The sequence below is a fragment of the Coptis chinensis genome, chromosome 3 (genome assembly GCF_015680905.1).
Source record: "Coptis chinensis isolate HL-2020 chromosome 3, ASM1568090v1, whole genome shotgun sequence".
Lineage (NCBI taxonomy): Eukaryota > Viridiplantae > Streptophyta > Magnoliopsida > Ranunculales > Ranunculaceae > Coptis > Coptis chinensis.
In genome coordinates, this window is record NC_141458.1 from 106,763,215 (window position 1) to 106,784,805 (window position 21,591).

General features: G+C 37.9%; 1 protein-coding gene and 1 long non-coding RNA gene across 2 annotated transcripts; both read left to right on the top strand.

The window, feature by feature from the left end:
• Nucleotides 1-6,416: 6,416 nt before the first annotated feature.
• On the top strand, nt 6,417-7,653 carry LOC147512659 (F-box protein SKIP23-like). Its single transcript, XM_086598763.1, has one exon. It carries the CDS (start codon nt 6,417-6,419, stop codon nt 7,641-7,643), a length of 1,227 nt encoding a protein of 408 aa, XP_086454889.1. The 3' UTR covers nt 7,644-7,653.
• Nucleotides 7,654-13,947: 6,294 nt separating this feature from the next.
• LOC147512660 (uncharacterized) lies at nt 13,948-19,818 on the top strand. The gene is made up of 2 exons (XR_015215048.1): nt 13,948-17,636; nt 19,432-19,818. It is a non-coding gene; the product is annotated as an uncharacterized LOC147512660 (long non-coding RNA).
• Nucleotides 19,819-21,591: the final 1,773 nt, after the last annotated feature.

Consider the following 21,591-nt stretch of genomic DNA (forward strand, 5'->3'; position numbering starts at 1 on the left):
CGCTTAGTTTGTGATAGCTCAACTGTACTGTATTGCCACACCCATTTTTTGGCTAGCTCTTCCGTTAGATTCACCACTCCGCAAAAAAGAAATTAAGCTTGTTAAACCTAATACCAAGGGCTGGGGGAGGCACTACAAAGACACCCAACTTTTTCGTCGAAAAAAATACTAGTTATAATAGTGTATACTTCACCCTAAAAAAACATATTTGTAGTGTAGCAGCCCCCCTTGAGTGGCAATCCTAGATCCGCCCCTGCCTAATACCCTTCAAAAGAGTCTTTGCGTTAATCCCAATAGTCTCTTAGCATGTACAAACTCAATCTTTTGACAATTAGTTGATAACTTTCATATGATGTTCTTCACGTATAAGGCAGTGTAAAACAATGTGGAAGAAATTGGGTTCTTTGGGTCAAGGTATATGGCAACGAGTGTTAGGTTGGCTTATTATTTGTTTTGTGCATTCATACACCTTATCAAGACATGACGAAACAATGCATTCAAACAACCCTAGTAGCATAGTTCATGACAACTTAACCATATTGCCATTATCAATTGAGAGTCAAATACTACAAATGCACAATCAATTTCTCCATGCAGATATGCACACCCCCAATTTATTCAGAAAAATGATGATCATAACTAACAGATACCATTACAGAAGGCCAACTGTGGTCAATCATATATGGGCTTGTACACTAATAAATGTGGGCTTTGGCAGTCTGGCCTAAATATGATTTTCGTTTTCTTCTACCGATATTTTCAATAGTTTTTATGTTCTATATGATTCTAGTATTCTACCTTAGGGTTTCCAGAGATCTCTTTCAATTGGTTGTGTTTTCTCAACCACTCAAATTTTACATTTTTCTTTCCTTAAATTTCTAACGTACTCCAATTTTTCTTTATTTGTTTGGGAACGAGAATTAGAATTCTCTGAGAATTGAATTTGATCTCAATGATAATGTGAGAAATAGGGGTTGTTTGGTTGTCCATAAGAATTCTCTTAGTCCATTCAAAAACATATACACGTGTCATTTAATTAAATAAGGGTTCTTTAAAACTTTTCAGTGAACAATGCCTTTTTCTAGTTATACACCTGTACAGCTTCGATTATTATGGTTATGGATAGAAATGAGGTTTGTAATAACATATGTGAGGGAGGGGTAAAATTGTCCATTTGTACAGTGAAATTTAGACATTTCTCTCCTGATTTACGAGATTGCCACTGACCGAAAGTTGGATTTTTGTGTTGCCATGCCCAAACCAGCTGACCGCACACATGTGGCGTAGACACCTGCCAGTTAACTAGTATTTGTTAACTACTAGCAAATCAGCCCGCCGTTGGTTGGGCTTGCTACATATTTCTTGTTAAATTAGTAATTGTTTGTAACAAATAATAACACACCATCATTAACGATAAGTGCACCTAGTCTTCTTCATTCCTAGTACATGGTACTGCTTCCTGGACATGGTATATTGATATTATTTCATTGTTTGCCTTCAGATTCTTTGAAGTTGTCATGACCGGTACATCCCTAGTCGGGTCAGTTTCCTTTCAGTGGTAAAACAAACCCATGAGCTCATGTTGGTTCATAGGGAAATGATCATGTTGTTATAACACCTTATGGTAAGCACTATGCTTGTAGTGTGCCTGCTAACAATTCAATAGCATTGAATGTAACATAACATAACATAACATTGTAATCTGGAAGCGGTTGCTATAAGGGAAAAAAAAATGAATGTATAAATTAAAATTAGTCTTTAAGGGATTTTATTGGGACTTATTATAGAGCTAACGGAATTAAAGATGAAGCAATATCCAATCAAAATATGGTGCTCCCATAACGTTACAAAGTTTTGATAAATTTTGACCTTTGTTTTATGACTTTGGAGTGTAATTTATACTACTGCATATCAACATTTAATTCCTTAAAGCCAACACTTAGCCTTTCAACGTTCAAGATATAAGATGGGCACACCTGAGCGATCAATACACTTTTCATGGACTTATACTTGACTTTATCATCTTAAGACCCTCAACTTTGTGAATAAAAAGCTCGGTTCAAAAAGAATGTACTAAAGCTTTTCAGCTTAGTGAACTTGACGTGTAATTGTGGTTAAATGTAGATGTAGTTTCGGATTGGAATCTGCAAAATAGTTTTGGATTGGAATCTGCAAAAAAAATTCATGCTATATATATTATTGTTCAAATCAGTGAGAGATAATCTAAGAAAAATATAATCAGAAAATCCACTTCATATGCTTATGAAGGAAGATGAAGATGCTTTGAAGTATAATAAGCACTCAAAATTTCTCCGAAACCACTAAAAAGAATAGAAGTTGCTGCCAATCACACACCTAAACAATTAGTCATACCCCGTACCATTGTCTCTTTTTTCATTTATTTCAGATGGTGGGTTTTTTGTTATACAAATTTCATAATGAACAAATTCAAAAAAAAAAAAAAAAAAGAAGAGCGATTAGTATATTAAATCAGAAGAAACTACACCTTGAGCATATAATAAGCCAAGTAATAAGATGTATAATATGCCTAAATGGTTAGCCTCATCAAGAATAGCCTGAAGTGTTGATCACCAACATTAGGGGTGACTTCGGATCGGATCGGATCGGATTAACCTCTTTCGGAATTTTTCTAAATTTTTTTTGGAACCTAATATGCTAGCCAAATCCGATCCAATTTTTTTGATTCAAAATATATTTCAAATTTGAACTTTCTGAAATTTCGAATAACTCGGAATTTCGAATACTTGGTAAATTTTCAAAAATCTCTTTACTTTCAATTGTTTTGGAATATCATAGCCAATGTTCATTGTAGGGAGAAAACCATGTCCACAACACCAATGTACCAACAACAATACGACTTGTTTATCGAGAAAATCCATTTTCATTCAAACAAGTGATCCAAGAAAAAACGAGAAAAAGAACATGACCACCAATAGCAAGCATTGCATTCTGAGGTCGGGTATTTGTAATGTTTCAATCTTTTTTCGTGTGTGGAAATTGAAGCGTGAAGTGTCCGAATAAATAATGGATTATGGTCTTGGACTCTAAGTAGCTTTACATAATATTCTATCTATTGGAATTTGGCTTTTGATTGGTCCGAAGTCATTGTATGACTCAATGACATTTTTTTTCATATCATTGTTGTTATGGCTAAATGACAAAGAGTGGTCCAATTCAAGTGGGGAAGTAGCGGCTAGGTTATGTTTTTGTTTTGTTTTTGGAAGTAAAAACTAGAAAATGAATGAACGGTCGAGATCTAAAAGTTGACAATGAGAGAAGTATATATTTTCGGAATAAATTGGCAATAATATCGGAAATTTCGAAATTTGGGATCGGATCGGATTTTAGAATTATATCCAAATCCGATCCAATTTTTTTCGAATTTTTGAAATCGGAAAATCGGAAAATCGCCCATGAAAACTAAATGACCAATTTTCGGTCGGATTAGGAAAAATCGGAAATTCAACAAAAAGAGACACCCCTAACCAACATACATGATCAAAGTCCTACAAACAATAATGTATCAAGCTTACCTACTCTGTACTAAACGAATGAAATGTTGTGGAGGAACAAAAGCATGTTAGCTCCAGTGCAACAACCATCTTCTTAGCATCATTCTTAAATTTATCTAATGCAGCGCTTGCAATTGTCACAACCTGTTTCATAGAAAAGTTGCAATAGTAAGACTAAATAAGATGTGATTGTGTAAAAAACGCTTTGTAAAACTCCTACAAATGAAAAGATAAAATGATCAAAAAGCCCCGCCAAGTCAAGGCATCATTACCTCTCTTTTAAAAGGTGGATACCTTCCAAGATCAGGTGTAGCATTTGCAGAAGCAGAAACCTGTTACATAAATCACTACAATTTAGTATAGCACACAAAAAGAGGAGAAAACAAAACAAAAGGTGATCTGCAAGTATACAGAGAACATGAATCATGGATTCCTATTGCAAATCTTGGAGTGTATAAAAGAATATGTAACACATTTACCTATTATAAAGATGTGAACAGTCTCTTTCAAATGAAATTGTAAGAAGGGAATTGCATCGGATCAGTACCAAATAACATCGGCTGCATATTATATCTATGTTAAAGGCTATGCTAGAAAGCAAATATATTAATCATTGCTCTTATTTAGAAAAGAACAGCTAAGTGCTCCGATTCACATCAAATATAGTGCTACGTAAACCTTAAGTGATGCTACTACCCTTGAGGACATGATTGAATAATGACTGTGACAACTGCATACTTAAATTGTATACATATTCTGCTTATGTATATACTCTCCTACGAAAATGTTATCCCCCATACCTATTATTAAGCTACATACGTACCTATTTAAGCCTTAATCCTTACTGCTATCCAAGGAATCCGACCCATAAACAAAACCCCATTATCAGGTTCATAGGCTCTACACCAACTCATTAATTCTTTTAAGCAAACTACTAATCCAAGTGACACACTCTAAATAATGCCACGGACTATTTCACCGACACTTGAAGATGCTAATTCGCACATATAGGCACAACACTTCAAACTGCAGGAGCTTTAAAACACCTAACCATCACTTAACGTGCACATGGACATAATAACAAACAAACTTAATAACCATACATTGATAAATGACAAAATAACTAACCTTAGGTAAGGAGTCAAATAAACAATAGAATACAACACATAAATTTTGCTACCAGTATGCAACTAAACAAGTATCCAACTCTATAATCTAAGTAAGTATATAATTAAGAACAAATAAAATTAAAATTCATTAAAAAACAAAAACAAATTGCATAATAATATTACCAGCCAATTAAAATTGGAGATGAAGTTAATAATCCCATAACAGCAAACCTAGCATCAGTAGAATCCACTGGAAAATTAGGATCATCATCATTTCACTTTTAGGAAGTGGAAAAACTAATGAATTTAGCACACAGGTTCCAATTGCCACAACAAAAGGGGCATCTTGCGTTAACTTAGCTCTACATTTTAAAACAACCCCTTTTCGTCTTTCTCTACAACAAAAACAAATTTAATATAAAGATTAAAATTTTACACCATTTGAATTGAAATAAAGAGGATGGGCTTGATAGAAATGAAATTTTGGGGGTTAATTAAGTTACTTGTATGTTAAAACAAAAGGGCAATACCCTAGCCAACATTTGTAACAAAGGTGGCAAGGAAGTTGTTACAGTTCAGATTCTTTCTCTCTCACACACCCACACGGACAGTGACTGGCTTTCTGTTTTGCTCTTTCCTATAAAGTGGTGAATAGTTTATACTATTTATGATCTCTTTCTATAGGTTGAACTGGATTCTTGTGAGTATCCATTCGAACAGTTGATTCCGACACCATTTTTCATCAACCATACCATTGTGTTGGAAGTGGATGCTTAGATGATTGATTATTCCGTTTTAAATCTGTTTTGCGATATTGGTATTCTTTGTCTTTACACCAGAAGACTTTGGGATTATTAGTCATGTCTAGACATCTATAAAAACAGTAACAACACCATAAATTCCGCTAGCCACACATCAAAATCAATCAAAAATCACAAATTTACCCAACCCCTACATAAAAAACCCATTCAAAATAAAAATATTAACAACCCCCCAACCTCAAAATCAAAATACCAAACTCTCCTCAAAGTCAAAATTTTGCGGATGCCTGACATCTAGTGTAAGTATTTGGGGACATGGGGTTATGAAACTTACGAAACTAAACCTTTTAAATTCGAAATTTTGATAAAATTGATGAAACCCCTTAATCTAATTGAGTGTATGTTGAATGGATTTTTGTTCTTCAGCAGAAGTTGTTGGATTAATTATTGGAGACGGACATGAAAATAATAACGGTAGAGACATAATTGTCGAGAAAAGATCAGAAGGCTTAAAAAAGATGAATGAGTTACAACCAAGCTTTAAGGGTGTGTATTTGGTTTTTTATTTTCCAAGCATATGAAAAGACTAAAACAATTTTCTTAAAATTTCAACATACACCAATAATAAAGTTAAATCGGTAATCTACGAAATAATTATGTTTTAAGTGAGGATTTTTTAAAAAAAATTGCTAACGTGGTGGCTTAGGAGCATCTTGGCAGAACGGATATTAATGTAGGTAGGATATTTAAGAAATTAACTACCCTTATCTACCATGAGAATCCCAATTAACATGGTTTTAGAGTGAGAATCAAATTCCCACCAAAGTAAGAATCCAAGTCTTGTTAGAATTCTAATTCTCATTAGTATTATTCGCAAGCAAACACACTCAAGGTTGCCAAACGTAAATTTTTTTGTTCATCGTCCATAATTTTATAGCAACCGTATCAAACTCAAATCGTTTATTGATAGAGAAATTTTACTAACTAGTAGATTACGACTAAGTAGAAGAATCATGAGTACTACTAGTATTAAGAGGCTTAAACGTGACTGCTGGTCGAAGTTGCCTGATGACTTATTGAATGCAATATCAAAAGATATTAACACCAAGTTTGAAACCATACAGTTTCGTTCTGTTTGTCAATCATGGAGATCTTCTACACCCCGAACTCCACGTTTTTTCTCCCCTATACTTCCTCTCCCAATACTTGATGATCACGACCTCAAATTTACTCGTCCTGGTTCTTGCAAACTTGTTGAAAACACCATCTATACTCTTCGACCCAAGGGCCAACTACAACCCTTACCCGAATCAGTTTCTTCTTGGCTAATTAAAGTTGAAGAAGAATCCCGGAATGTCGTTCATCTTATTGATCCACTATTAAGATGCTGTAAGGATTTTAGTGACGCGGAATTGAAACTATCAAATTTTCAAATATACGGGCTTTGTAAAGAATATCATCTTGTGCGAACCGATAATGATAGCAGGTTTTCCCCCAAGAGAGGAATACATTATTCGAGGTCTGATGTTGATGTTCGGAAGGTTGTTTTATCATCTACCGCAAGTAACAATAATTTTGTCATCATGGCAATCCGTCATTGGAGAAGTTTGGTTGTTTTTAAGCATGGAGATGTGGCATGGACTGAATTTGTAATCAAAGGTCAGGATGCTCGTTTTGATGATATAATACATTACAAGGGACAATTCATCTTTGTTGATAGCACTGGACAAACTTTTGTTCTGGATCCCTATACTTTGAGTTCAACTACACTAGCAAATCGTGTTGTGAATAGCTACGAAGAGGCGAGTATCTGTGTAGATAGTACTAGGCGTCTCATAATATCAAATAAGCAATTGTTTCTAGTCGATATCTATGTAGAAGAACATGATCTAAACTGGTCCCGTGACAGCTATGGTCAATGTACACCTATTGAATGCAAAGTGTTCGTTTTAGATGAAGAAAAACAACAATGGGTTCCTGTAGAGAGTTTGGGGGATAGAGTGTTTTTGGTAAATCCACAAGGCTCGTATTCTATCTCCGCATTCGATTTTCCTGGATGTAAACGGAACTGCATCTTATTAACGGATTACCACTTTCACTTGGACCGTGAAAAAAATGCATTTAGTCATAACATAGGAGTGTTCGATCTGAAGAATGGTACTTTTGAAGAGTTAGCGGACTCGAGCTACTTGCTGTTTTGGCCGCCACCAACTTGGATTTCAATACCTAACTCAGATTAGGATTACTTCGTAGGGCATTAAAGGTAACTCTGTTTATTTGCATTATGTGATTTGATTTAAAGGTCTTTCATCGGTCATCTATGGTATATGTTTCTTATGAACTGGTACATTCGGTATACTTGAAAAGTAATTATGTATATTTTATTCATTTGGGTATTAATGTAGTATTTTTTTGTTCGAGCTCGTTATATGAACTCCAAATGAACTCTACCACCAAAAGTGGATTTATAAGATGAATTGAGGGGTGATATTTGGTGAAGATAGTCTTATCATAATAGAGAATCTTCCTACAAAAAAATCAGCCCAAACGAAAATGTTTAACCTTGTCAAAAGTTGTTTTGAAATTTGAAAAATCTGGACCATTGGATAATTTTATAACACTGTAAACAAATTTTGATACGTCTACCCTAGACATCTTCAAAAGTGCTGATTTTTTCTAAGGATGATCTATATTATGGAAAGAACATCTCCACCAAAAATCAGCTTCTAATTCATTATTTTTCGTGGTGGAGTTTTTTTGGAGTTCGTTTAAGTAGAGTTCATATAACACAACAGGCAGATTTTTTCTTATATGCAAGTAAGGAATCTTATTAGAAAGATAAAAAAAAAAGAATGTATAGAGTTTGCGCATTGAGGTGAACATTATAACTATTTGAGCCCTTCACTTAAACCTGTAGTAAGTTTGGAAAGGAGTTTCAACTCTAGTAACAAAATCAGGTGTAGAATCACTCCAAAAGACTACCCCTTTGTTGAATGTTGAAGCTTTCTCCGCAGCTGAGTCAGCTCCAAAGTTGGCTTCCCTCCAAGTTGTTGGGTTGTTGGAACCGTCGAGCTTTGCTCCGGTGTCCGTATGCCACTCTCGACTCCTGAACCTGATGAAGAGGCGCGTGATCGCTGGCCATCCCAGGCGCACTCGCGCTCATGCTCTGATGAAGAGGGCTCAAGGCTACCTTTCGGCGCTCATGATCTAATGAAGAGGGCCAAGGCCACACCTATAGCCATGCTCATGCGTAATTGCGCCCAAGCCCATTTTTCCTCCCCTTTGTCTATGTATACCTATATAAAGGTAATAGATTAGGGTTTTGAGATAGAACTTTGAGAGATTCATTTCTAGGGTATTGTGGGAGCTCTATTGAGCTAGGGCTTGAGTGAGGCCTCTTCTTATTGATTCTTGATCTCTTGTAAACTCTCCAATCTTTGTTATAAAGGAAACTCGGCTCTTGTGTGGATGTAGGTAACATTTACCGAACCACCTTAAATCCTTGTGTCTCTTTGCATATTTACTTCCATTATAATTGTTTGCTTGTTATGGGTGATGATAAGTTAGTGGCTTTGCTTGTTTGAGTTTGTTGTGATAACTACCAAAGTCTTGGGTGGGTGATTTCCTTGGTGTGATCTCCAAGTTGAAATCATTTGGGATAGAAAGTAGCTAGATTGAGGTGTGACCTTCTAGTGAAATCTCCCAACAAGTGGTATCAGAGCTTCAGGACTGTGTCAGAGCTACAGGGTGTTTGAGGAAATTCCTCTGAGAGGTACTCCACCGTAGGTTTTTGATTCAGTAAAGTCATGACGACCGAAAAGGAAAGCTACAAGATAGAAGTTTGTGGAACAAACTTGGCTATTGGAAGATGCAAATTGAGGATGTTCTCTATCAAAAGGATTTGATGGAAACGTTGATAAGTGAGAAGCCCGAGGAGATTCCCGCAAGATAAATGGGATTTCAAGATAGAAAGGCCTTGGCCACAATCCGATTGAGTCTTTCGAAGTCGGTAGCCTTCAATATTAAGACTGAGAAGACGGCGAAGTCTCTCATGGAGGCACTTACTACGATGTATGAACAACCCTCGGCCGCGAACAAAGTCTATTTGATCACCAAGCTATTTAGTATGAAAATGTTGGAGGGGACCTCCTTCAAGGATCACCTAAATGAATTCAACCAAACTAAGGACCAATTGGAGTCGGTTGAGATTACATTTAGTGATGAGGTGCTAGCTTTGGCGATACTTGGACAATTGCCTCCAAGTTGGAAGGCGACTATGGCGGCTATTAGTGGCTCTCTTGGGAATGACCAAGTTGAAGTTTGAGCACGTTGTTAGTATGGTACTAAACCGAGAAAACCGGAGACGAGGATTGTCCGTCATCTTCGGGATCAACTTCAGGGTCGGCATTGAGCACTGAAAGTAGGGGAAGAAAGTCAAACAGGAGTCGTAGTAAGAAGAAGTGGAGGGGGAGATCGAAATCTCAAGCCTCCCAATTGCAAAGCGTTGAACACAAACCTCGAGACATAAGTGAAGTGGTGTGCTATAATTGTGGTAGGCAGGCCACTATAGCCCCAATTGCCCGGCACCAAGAAACAACAACAACATTAATAAGAACAAGAAAAAGAATCAAGAAGCTAATGTTGTTGAGATGGTAGATGACGCTTTGATATGTTCGATGGAGCACAAGAAGGAGTCTTGGGTACTTGATTCCGGCGCATCTTTCCATGCTACCTCACATCGAGAGTTCCTTGAGAACTACACCGAAGGTGACCTTGGAACGGTCTTTCTCGGTGATGACCAACCTTGTGACATTGTAGGCAAGGGTGACGTGCATATCAAGATGAATGGCTCGTCATGGTTATTGAGGGACGTCAGACACGTTCCGGATTTGAGGAAGAATTTGATTTCTGTGGGGCAATTGGCAAGTGAAGGATTTGTTCTGATCTTTCTTGGTGATACTTGGAAGGTCTCGAAGGGTTCATTGATTGTTGCAAATGGTAAGAAAGATGGTACTCTCTACATGATCGCACATGGTTGTGAGTCGATTCGCGTGGCACATGGCAAAGAGGATCGAATGTTTGGCACCATGAGACTTGGTCACATGAGTGAGAAAGGAATGAAAATCCTTCACTCTTACGGTAAACTCCCAAAGTTGATCCGATGAAATTGACTCGCGGAGAACTGTGTATTTGGAAAGCGAAGCGGGTGAGTTTTGAGAGAATGGGTCGGACTCGAAAGCAAGAAGGCTTGAGTTGATTCATGAGATAATGCGGGGGGCGGCTAATGTCTCTTCACTTGGCGGAAAGTCATATTTTGTGACTTTCATTGATGACCATACTAGGAAGGTGTGGGTCTATTTCTTGAGACACAAGTCAGAAGTATTTGAAGTGTTCAAGACTTGGAAGGCCATGGTTGAGAATGAGACAAGCTTGAAAGTAAAGAAGCTGAGATCCGACAACGGTGGAGAGTATGAGGATTCAGGTTTTAAGAAGTACTGTGCCGACAATGGCATCAAGATGGAAAAAGACTTTGCGGGGACACACCTGTGAGAATGGGGTTTGCAGAGCGGATGAATAGAAACGACAGAGAGAGCTAGGTGTATCGTACACTAGCAGGAGGCTTGCCCAGCAGTTCCGGGCAGAAAGTGTTAGCACGCTGACTTACGATCAATAGAGGACCATCGGTGCCTTTGGATTTTAAGATTCGGAGGAAGTGTGGAGCGGGAAGGATGTGAACCTTTCCCATTTGAAGGTGTTTGGTTGTGTGTCCTATGTCCACATTAGTGACCAAGCTAGAAGCAAGTTTGATGCTAAGTCACTAAAGTGCACCTTCATTGGCTATGGCGGTGATGATTTTGGGTATCGCTTACGGGATGATCAAAATTGGAAAATCATTAAGTAGTAGAGATGTTGTGTTTAATGAGAAGGTGATGTACAAGGACGAGATGAAGCACAAACCAAGGAATCGGGTACGAGAGGCGCACGCAGTATGTTGAGTTGGAAGACTTGATGTAAGTCGTGGTATAGTGGGAGCCCCACGATCGAGGATGACAAAGTAGTAGTGACTCGAGAGAATAATGAGGATACTACACCACCGAAGTCCATCTCCCACCTCGTGCCCCCAAGGAAGACATCCGGGCCACATGTACCGAAGTTCGAGATATCCGCCCCTCCACCTATGTGAATTACTTGCTACTTCATCGATGGTGGCGAGCCTCAATGCTATGATGAAGCATTGGAGGTGAGTGATGCAAGCAAGTGGGAGCTTGCTATGCAAGATGAGATGAAGTCCCTCATCTCTTTGTGGCGTGGGAGTTAGCCAAACTACCCATGGGCAAGAAGCTCTCTAGAACAAATGGGTGTTTAGAGTCAAAGAGGAACATGATGGTTCCCGAGAGATACAAGGCAAGGCTAGTAGTCAAGGGTTTTCAGCAGAAAGGCATTGACTTCACGGAGATATTCTCCCGGTGGTGAAACCCGAATACTATTCGGTCGGTGTTGAGTATTGTTGCGGCCGGAAGATTTATATCTTGGCGGTTGGATGTTAAAACCGCCTTCCTCCATGGTGACCTAGTTGAGGAAATTTATATCGCAAGAACCGGAGGGTTTCATCAAGAAGGGTAAAGAGAATATGGTATGCGTGCTCGAGAAAGAGCTTGTATGGTTTGAAACAAGCCCCTAGGCAGTGGTACAGGAAGTTTGATAACTTCATGCAAGGAAATGGCTACTATAAGTGCAACGCTGACCATTGTTGCTACTTCAAGAAGTTCGACTCCAGCTACGTCATCCTGTTGCTATATGTTGATGATATGTTAGTAGCGAGTTCTGATATGTCAGAAATTGGGAGATTGAAAGAGAAGTTAGCAAGTGAGTTCTCTATGAAGGACTTGGGTGCAGCGAAACAGATTCTAGGGATGAGAATCAGAAGAGATAGGAAGAAAGGTATTCTGGAGTTATCTCAGGCTGAGTATATTGAGAAGGTATTGAAGAGGTTCAGCATGGGTAGTGCGAAACCAGTTTGCATACCTTTGGCAGTCCACTTCAAGTTATCCAAGGAACACTCTCCCAAGACTGTTGAGGAAAGAAACTTCATGGCTAAGGTACCATACGCCTCTGCCATTGGAAGTCTTATGTATGCCATGGTTTGCACATCGCCGGATATAGCCCAGCGGTGGGGAGCCGGTAGATTTATGTCTAATCCTGACAAGCAACATTGGGAAGCCGTGAAGTGGATATTGAGATATCTGAGAGGTACTACAGAGAAATACCTATGTTATGGAAGGGGTGTTGTGAACCTGCAAGGGTATGTGGATGCCGATTTTGCAGGAGAAGTAGATCGAAGATGAAGCACTCTTGGTTATGTCTTTTCTGATAGGTGCTACCGCGATGAGTTGGATTTCTCGATTCTGAGAATATTGTTGCTTTGTCTACCACGTAAGCGAGTATGTGGCGTTCTGAGAGGCAAGCAAAGAGATGATCCGGTTCTGAGGGATTGATGGAAGAGCTTGGGATGAAGCAAGAGAGAAGTGTGTTACCACGGTGACGGTCGAGTGCTATACATCTTGCCAAGAATTCGCCTTTCATTCTAGGACCAAGCACATTAGTCTCCGGTATCATTTTATCCGATCTCTGTTGGAGGATGAGGTTTTGGCACTTGAGAAGATCCAAGGGAGTGAGAATCCGGCGGATATGTTGACCAAGACCGTGCCTACTGAGAAGTTGAAGTTGTGTTCAACTTCGGTGGGTCTTCTTGCTTGAAGACCATGATGGACGAGCCGAGTGTTTTCTTTAGTATATTGGATTTGGATTGAGTTGTTACAATTGAGATGTGATGTGCATGAAGAATCTCGAAGGTTCCAAGTGGGGAGATTGTTGGGTTGTTGGAACCGCCGAGCTTTGCTCGGTGTCCGTATGCCACTCTCGACTCTCGAACGATGATGAAGAGAGCGATCGCGGCTCATCCACAGCGCACTCGCTCATGCTCGATGAAGAGGGCCAAGGCTCACTCTGGCCTTTCAGCTGGCCATGATCTAATGAAGAGGGCGCCAAGGCTCACCTATGGCGCTTCAGCATCATGCTCCGAATGCGGCCCAAGTCCATTTTTCCTCCCCTTTGTCTATGTACACCTATATAAAGGTAATAGATTAGGGTTTTGAGATAGAACTTTGAGAGATTCATTTCTAGGGTATTGTGGGAGCTCTATTGAGCTAGGGCTTGAGTGAGGCCTCTTCTTATTGATTCTTGATCTCTTGTAAACTCTCCAATCTTTGTTATAAAGGAAACTCGGCTCTTGTGTGGATGTAGGTAACATTTACCGAACCACCTTAAATCATTGTGTCTCTTTGCATATTTACTTCCATTATTATTGTTTGCTTGTTATGGGTGATGATAAGTTAGTGGCTTTGCTTGTTTGAGTTTGTTGTGATAACTACCAAAGTCTTGGGTGGGTGATTTCCTTGGTGTGATCTCCAAGTTGAAATCATTTGGGATAGAAAGTAGCTAGATTGAGGTGTGACCTTCTAGTGAAATCTCCCAACACAAGTATGCGTGATCCACCAATTTTGAATTGTGTCCTTGATCCTGCGCCATCTTCCTATCATTTCCCATGGAACTTTATTTCCATTGAAAGCAATGACGGCTGCCATAGAGTCACATTCAAGCCAAAGATTCCTCCAGTTCATCTCGATTGCCTTTATAGTGATAAGATCACTGCCCAACATTTGGCGACAAATTTGGTTGCGTTGCCAAGCCCATGCTATTGTGATCTTCCTTCTTTCTATGGGATTAAAATTTCTAAGCATTGCTTCACAGTCTTTGATGATGCTCGCAGGCCATATAGAAACACTCGTGTTATATACTGGAATGCTGCTCAGCACTGATTTGATCAAAACACATAACACATCTGCCTTGAAAAGACAACAGCTTGCCACTAGCAATCCAACTCTGATTTTATCAATTGTACTAGTAAGTTGAACTTTTAACTCCTCCTTGTATCGGTGGGACTCCAAGATATTTGTTTGGTATCATGTCCACCTGAATGCCCAGTACTTCCTTGACTCTCTGAAGTCTTGTTGCATCGATGTGTCCTGTAAACATCCTGCTTTTGTTTCTATCCATGTTTTGGCCAGCGGATTCTTGCTACATCTCTAACAGTTCTGCAACTCTGCCCCTAATACCTCTAATAGTACCTTGTTTGTACGTGGTTTGTTGCTTACGGACTTTCTGACCTAGGAAATCTTGGACGCAACTTTACATTGGATTGCTAAGCTAATTACTCGGCCACTTCCCAGAGCCTGCATTGCCTTCTTTGGTGCCCCTAACTACTTTGATTTATGAAAATCAATTTTGATGCTCCCTAGTCCCTACACATCATAAAGTGTGGATTTGGTTTATGTTTTAAGAAATCATAAATTTTAGGGGCTCCTTTAATGCTACGCAAATCGACTATTGGAGTACGGGACTGTAAACCAACGACAAGTGACCAATTCTGTTTGATTTTGGGACCCTTGATTATTTTTTTTTTTTTTGGTTCCGGCCAGTTTATGGACCTTGGAATCGATCTTGGAAGTTGCAGTCATGGTTTGTTTCTTTTGGTGCAAATGTTAGAACTTGAGCTCACCTTTTTCCCCTTAAAGCTAACACGTATTATGCTTAGAACTGTGGTTATTCGTTTTGTTCTTAGCAACAGATACATTGCAATATTACATGCGGCAGTTAAATGCTGTTGATAACACTGATAACACTTGGCAGAGCTCGTGTAATTTTTCCACATCTAATATTTTCATTTAAATTATTGGTGCCACTCATTTCATCTAATGTTTTTTCTTAAAGAACTGTTGTTCAGCAAGTTTCTTTTTCTTTTTTGATCAAATTTTCTTCTTCTTGAAAACCTGCTGTTATGTATGTTCCTTCTTATGTGCTTATTGGGCGCGAGATGACAATAGGCACACCAGCGTTGCTTTTATTAGCACCATGTATTTTGTGATAGCTCAACCGTATTGTCACACGCCCCATTTTTCTGCTAGCTCTTCCGTCAGATTCACTCCGCCAAAAAAAAAAAAGCTTGGTGTACCTGAAATACTTCAAAATAGTGTTTGCGATAATCCCAATAGTCTCTCAGCATGTACAGGCTCAATCTTTTGATAGTTGAAAACTTTTATATGATCTTCTTGACGTATAAGTCAGTGTAAAACAATGTGGAGGCAATTGGCTTCTTTGGACAGGGTATGGAAACGGGGTTTGCTTATTATTTGCTTTGTGCATTCAAACACCTTATCAAAAACATGAAAAACCAGCGCATTTTATACCCTCCTAGTAGCACGTAGTTCGTGGCAGCTCAACCCTACTGCCATTATCAATTTGAAAGTCAAAAACTACAATTTTACAATCAATTTCTACCTGTGTTGCATGGGTACGGGACGGAGTGTCTGGTTTGGACACGGGTACGACGATTTGGACACAGCAAGATCTGAGAATTAGCGTCTGTTTTGCTTGTGTCCGTGTCCGTACCCGTGTACGCGATACAGAGGAAATTAGGGCGCAACAGAGATTTCTACGTGCCCCCGATTCGTTCATCAAAATGAAAATCATAACTGACACCATTAAGAAGTCCCAGTGTGGCCGATCATGGGCTAGTACACTAATACGTGTGGGCTGTGAAAGTCTGGCCCAAATATAATTTTCGTTTTTCTCAATTTTCATGAGTTACCGATTATTCCTCAACTAATTAAATTTGACTGTTTTCTTTCCTTAAATTTCAACCGTTCTTCGTCCATAATCCAAAGTATTAATACATGTGGCAACCGTTTCGAATTCGAACCGTTCCTTGATGGAGAAACGCTACCGTCATAACCATGGTATACGATCCTAAACTTCCCCCTTCATTTCCATCGTTTTGTCTTCATATTTGTTTCTAGAGTGAGTCTGAATTTGTAGAAGAATCATGAGTAGTACTAGTAGTAGTAGTAGGCTTAAACGTGACTGCTGGTTGCATTTGCCAGATGAATTATTGAATGCAATATCAAAACATATTGACACCAAGTTTGAAACCATACAGTTTCGTTCTGTTTGTCAATCATGGAGATCTTCTACACCCCCAACTCCACCTTTTTTCTCCCCTGTACTTCCTGTCCCAATACTTGATGATCACGACATCACACATACTCGTCTTGGTTCTTGCAAACTTGTTGAAACTACCATCTATACTCTTCGTCCCAAGGAGCAACTACAAACCCAACCCGAATCAGGTTCTTCTTGGCTAATTAAAGTGGAAGAAGAATCCCCCAATGTTGTTCATCTTATTGACCCACTATTAAGATGGTATGAGTACGCTCCTCCGGAACCATTTTCAGAGGTATTGAATCTATCTGATTTTCAAATATACGGGCTTTGTAAAGAAACCGATGATGCTAGCAGGTTTTCCCCCAAGAGAGGAATATATTATTGGAGTTCAAATGTTGATGTTAATGTTCGGAAGGTTATTTTAACATCTTCAACCGCAAGTAACAGTAATTTTGTTGTCGTGGCACTCCGTTGGAGAAGTTTGGCTATTTTAAGTGTGGATATGTGACATGGACTGATTTTGTAATCAAAGATCACGAGGCTAGTTTTGATGATTTAATACATTACAAGGGACAATTCATCGTTGTTGATAGCACTGGACAAACTTTTGTTATGGATCCCTATACTTTGAGTTCAACTACACTAGCAAATCGTGTTGTGAAGCGCTATGAAGAGGAACAGATGAAGCAGTTTAGGGAAACAAATTGTGTTCCGATTATCTATGTAGATAGTCGTAGGCATCTCATAATATCAAATAAGCAATTGTTTCTAGTTGATATTTATGTAGAAGAACATGGTCCAAACTGGCCTTGTGATAGCCATGGTCAATGTATGCCTATTGACTGCAAAGTGTTCGTTTTAGATGAAGAACAACAACAATGGGTCCCTGTAGAGAGTTTGGGAGATAGAGTTTTTTTGCTGAGTCCACAAGGCTCGTATTCTATCTCCGCATTGGATTTTCCTGGATGCAAAGGGAACCGCATCTTTTTCACGGATTACGAATTTTCCTTGGATCGTGGAAAAGATACATTTAGTCATAACATAGGAGTGTTCGATCTGAAGGATGGTACTTTTGAAGAGTTAGCGGACTCGAGCTACTTGCTATTTTGGCCTCCACCAACTTGGATATCAACACCTAACTCAGATTAGGATGACTTCATAGGGCATCAAAGGTAACAATATAGCTATTTGTATGCTGTGATTTAATAAAGATCTCTCATTTATGGTATATTGTTTCTTATGAACTGGTTCATTTTTTGTTTATTGGTAAAGGTTTAAATTTTAATAGATCAAAGAAACGTAGGTCGAGATAACCTACAATTACATAGAACAAAAATGAAAACAACCCAAAAGTAAAACAACCACCCTACTCAAGACTCTCTATACATAATATCTTCCCATCCGGCAACTAATTGTTCAAAGCGAATGTTTCTTAGGTCCACATAAATTTTACTCCAATAACAAAGAAGCCCTTTGATGACTAGTATGACTAGTATGACTTTTTGGATTAACAAAGTTACAAAGAACTGATTCATTCGGTATACTTGAAAAGTAATTGTGTATAACTTGTTCATTTGGGCATTACAGTTGCAGTTCTGAACATACATATATAGCTAACATTATAGAATTGTTTTTTGATGAAATTTTAGCTTTAGGTATACACTCAAAGTTTTTCCTGTTGTATCCCTTTCTAGAGGTGTTTTAAGCTGGCACTAGGCCATTCAGTACTGCCCAATTTGTTTGTATGTGGTTTATTTCTTTTTGACGAAATCTTGGAACACTTCCATGCACCTGATTGCTAAGCTACTCAGTAACTACCCGGAGCCACTATTGTTATATCTTAGTATCTAACAATATACAGATCCATCCCTTTATTGGGTGTCCCCAACCACTGATTTTTGGAAATGAATGTAGTTGCTTCCTACATCATGTTCTGATAAATGAGGTTTTTTTGTTAATTGTTTATATTTATTAATTTATTTTGGATTTCTTATTAGTAATCTCAATTCTTAGGGGCCCCTCTGTTGCTGCACAAATAGACTATGTACGTGCATTATTTTAACAGAGGTAACAGTGAGTGTGTGGAAAATTGCTCACTGCAACCTGCTGGAGAGCACAGAAAGGGCACCAATTTAAGAGTTCAAAACAGATGCCAAGTCTGTTTGGATTTTTTTCTTCTTTTTTTGTCAATGGTGCAGCTTATATCTCATGAACCTCACCTTCCAATCCATATTGGAAGTTTCAGTCTTGTTTCGCTTCTTTAAGTGCAAATATTAGAACTTGAGCTCAACTTCTTCTCCTTTAAGCTGCAAGTAATATGCGTAGAACAGAATTGCTTGATACTGTGGATGTTTTAGAGGTGTGGTTATTTGTTCAGATTTAGCAACATATACATTACGAGGGGCAATATAATGCTGTCTATGACACTGAAAGAGCTTGAGTTATCGAGTCCATACAACATGTTCTTTTAGCTTATTGATGCTGTGGAAAAGAGAGAAACTCAGTTGTTATTATTCCTTAAGGGTGATAAACTGATTCTCAGGTGTAGCTATTTTCACTGGTGAATACGTCAACAAAGAAGTGTGCCATTATTGATCAGCCTTTCTGATTAAGTTTGCTCAAGAGTTTGAGATTATGTTGAATTCTTAATTTTATCCCTTCCCACCACAGCCACACACGAAGAGAGATTTTGCAAGGAAATTAAATCTACGTAGTGGTAAATGATTCAAACTCTGCATCCAGTTTTGAAGTGTCTGAGCCACAGTATTTGTAAAGCTGTCTATACCAAAATTTACTGCAATTGTTATAGGTACAGCTTTGTTTTGAATACAAAAGGCAAAGTATATTAAATATATAGAACACTGGGTATTAATGCATTAGATCATCTTGCAATACCCTATTCCATAAATTGGCATAACTTGAATCTTTGTAGTTGACTCTTCTTGTTTGTTTTCTTATTGTTTATAGCTGAAGTGCTGAACAACATACATGACACATTCAGCTTCCGGCAAGATGAACTATCCAAGTTGCTGCCTTCGAGAAGACCAAACAGTAACCAGGACAGCCTGCAATTCTTATTGATAAGCGGACTGGACTTAGCCATGTATCAGCGTTAGATAAATTACTCGTTAATAACCAGGTTGTTATTCTCCTACCATTACCTTCATTTACAGAGTTGCAACTCCATTATATGTAACAGTTATTATTACATTAGAATATTATTAGTTTCGATATTATCTGACTGTCTGTGCTTTGATGAATGTATTCGTATAAATACTTGTTCACCAAGTCAAAACCGCTTAAAAATTGCAGTATCTATGTTAGATACTTAGATGTATTCGTTGAAGCATTGCTGAAGAAGAGTGGAATCATATAGTTTATCCTATTTATATTGTAAGGTCAATATCACGCATCAAAATGGTTTGTTATTATTTATGTTTTTTATTATACAGTTTCATTCGAGTACCTTCAAGGTGTTGGAATACCAGGTGGCAGTAGGCAGTTCATGGTTGCTTGCTTCGTGCCTTTACTTCTGCGTTCAAACTCTATCCATATTGGTATCCAGAAAATTAGTCTAGAGGACTTAGTTATAAATATTTAGTAGTCCTAAGACTCCTCTTAAATTTGTTTAGAATTTAATACTCCAATTTGACTAGAATGTGGAACTAACCACCTGTTATCCAACTTTACCAGGAATAGACGAAAATATCCTCACTTGGAAACAAACATAACCGACTATCTACCGAGTAATATAGTGGGATACAAAATAAAAAATTAAATTTCACACAAAAAATTCACTTATAACTACCTGCCTTCACATTTAAAAATGCATATAATGAAAAGAGGGCATCTAGGGTGGGAGCATCAGAGTGTATGAGTCTTGCAGGAATGAGAGCCCTTGGACAATACTTCTTTCTTTGCGAATACACCAAGACTTGTGCCTATATGAGTGGCCCAGATGCTATACGCTGAGTACACCCTGCGCACACTAGGTTTTCGGTAATGAAAAAACTAAAAATATTATGCCTCCAATATTTTGTGGAGGCATTTGACACTAGTCGTTAAGTCTAAACTCCAAACCACTAGACATTAAACCCAAAATCTTTATAAACTAGACCCTAAGCCTAAACCCTAAACCTTAAGACACTAAACCCTAACCCCTATAAACTAGACCCTAAGCCTAAAGCCTAAACCTTAAGACACTAAACCTTAATCCCTATATTCTAAATTTATAAACAATAAACTCTAAACCAACCCGTTTCATTTAATAGTAGTTAATCAAACCCACAAAATAAATAATCAAATGCATTTTGTATATGTATTTTAAAATCATTGGTGTGTATGCATTTTAAAATATATAGGTTTATAACTGGTGCATCTGCATTTTAAAATATATAAATTTATAACGTGGTGCATCTGCATTTTAAAATATATAAGTTTATAACATGGTGCATCTGCAGATTTTAAAATGTATAAGTTTATAACGCATCCACATTAGGATGAAAACAGGTAGTAGTGTCAAATTTAACTTTTGGAGCAAATACACGTACTTTTGCTAAATTCTATTCAAATCCAAAATCTACTATTTTTGTTCTAGTAGTTATCTTATCTAAAAGTAGTTATCTTCTTCAATCTTTATTCGGTAGTTATCTCTTATCTACAAGTAGTTATCTTGGAAGGGTGAAAAAGAGAATAATTTATATTAAAAAATAACAGGTGGCACCTAGTCTCGAGTCAAAAGCTTAGATTCTAAAGATTTTCTATAAAAAAAACACTTATCACGAATAAAAACAATGTAGGGGTATTAAAACCCAAAAAAATTATGGATAGGGCTTTAGAGTTGTTTTTTTTTAAAAATGAGACTCTCTAGCCCAATTTCTTGTATTGGTATCATCGCTCAATCACAAACTATCCAAGTAATTCCCGCTCCATAATATTGCCACAAACACATTCTTGGTAGTTTTTCTCAAGGACCAAAATATCGATATTAGTGAATATATCGGTATACTAAAAAACCGATATATATCGGATATATTGGATTTTTTTTGTGACCAGTTCAAACTATTTAAAATATCAAAAATATCGGATATATTGAAAATATAATATCAGAAATATTGGATTTATATT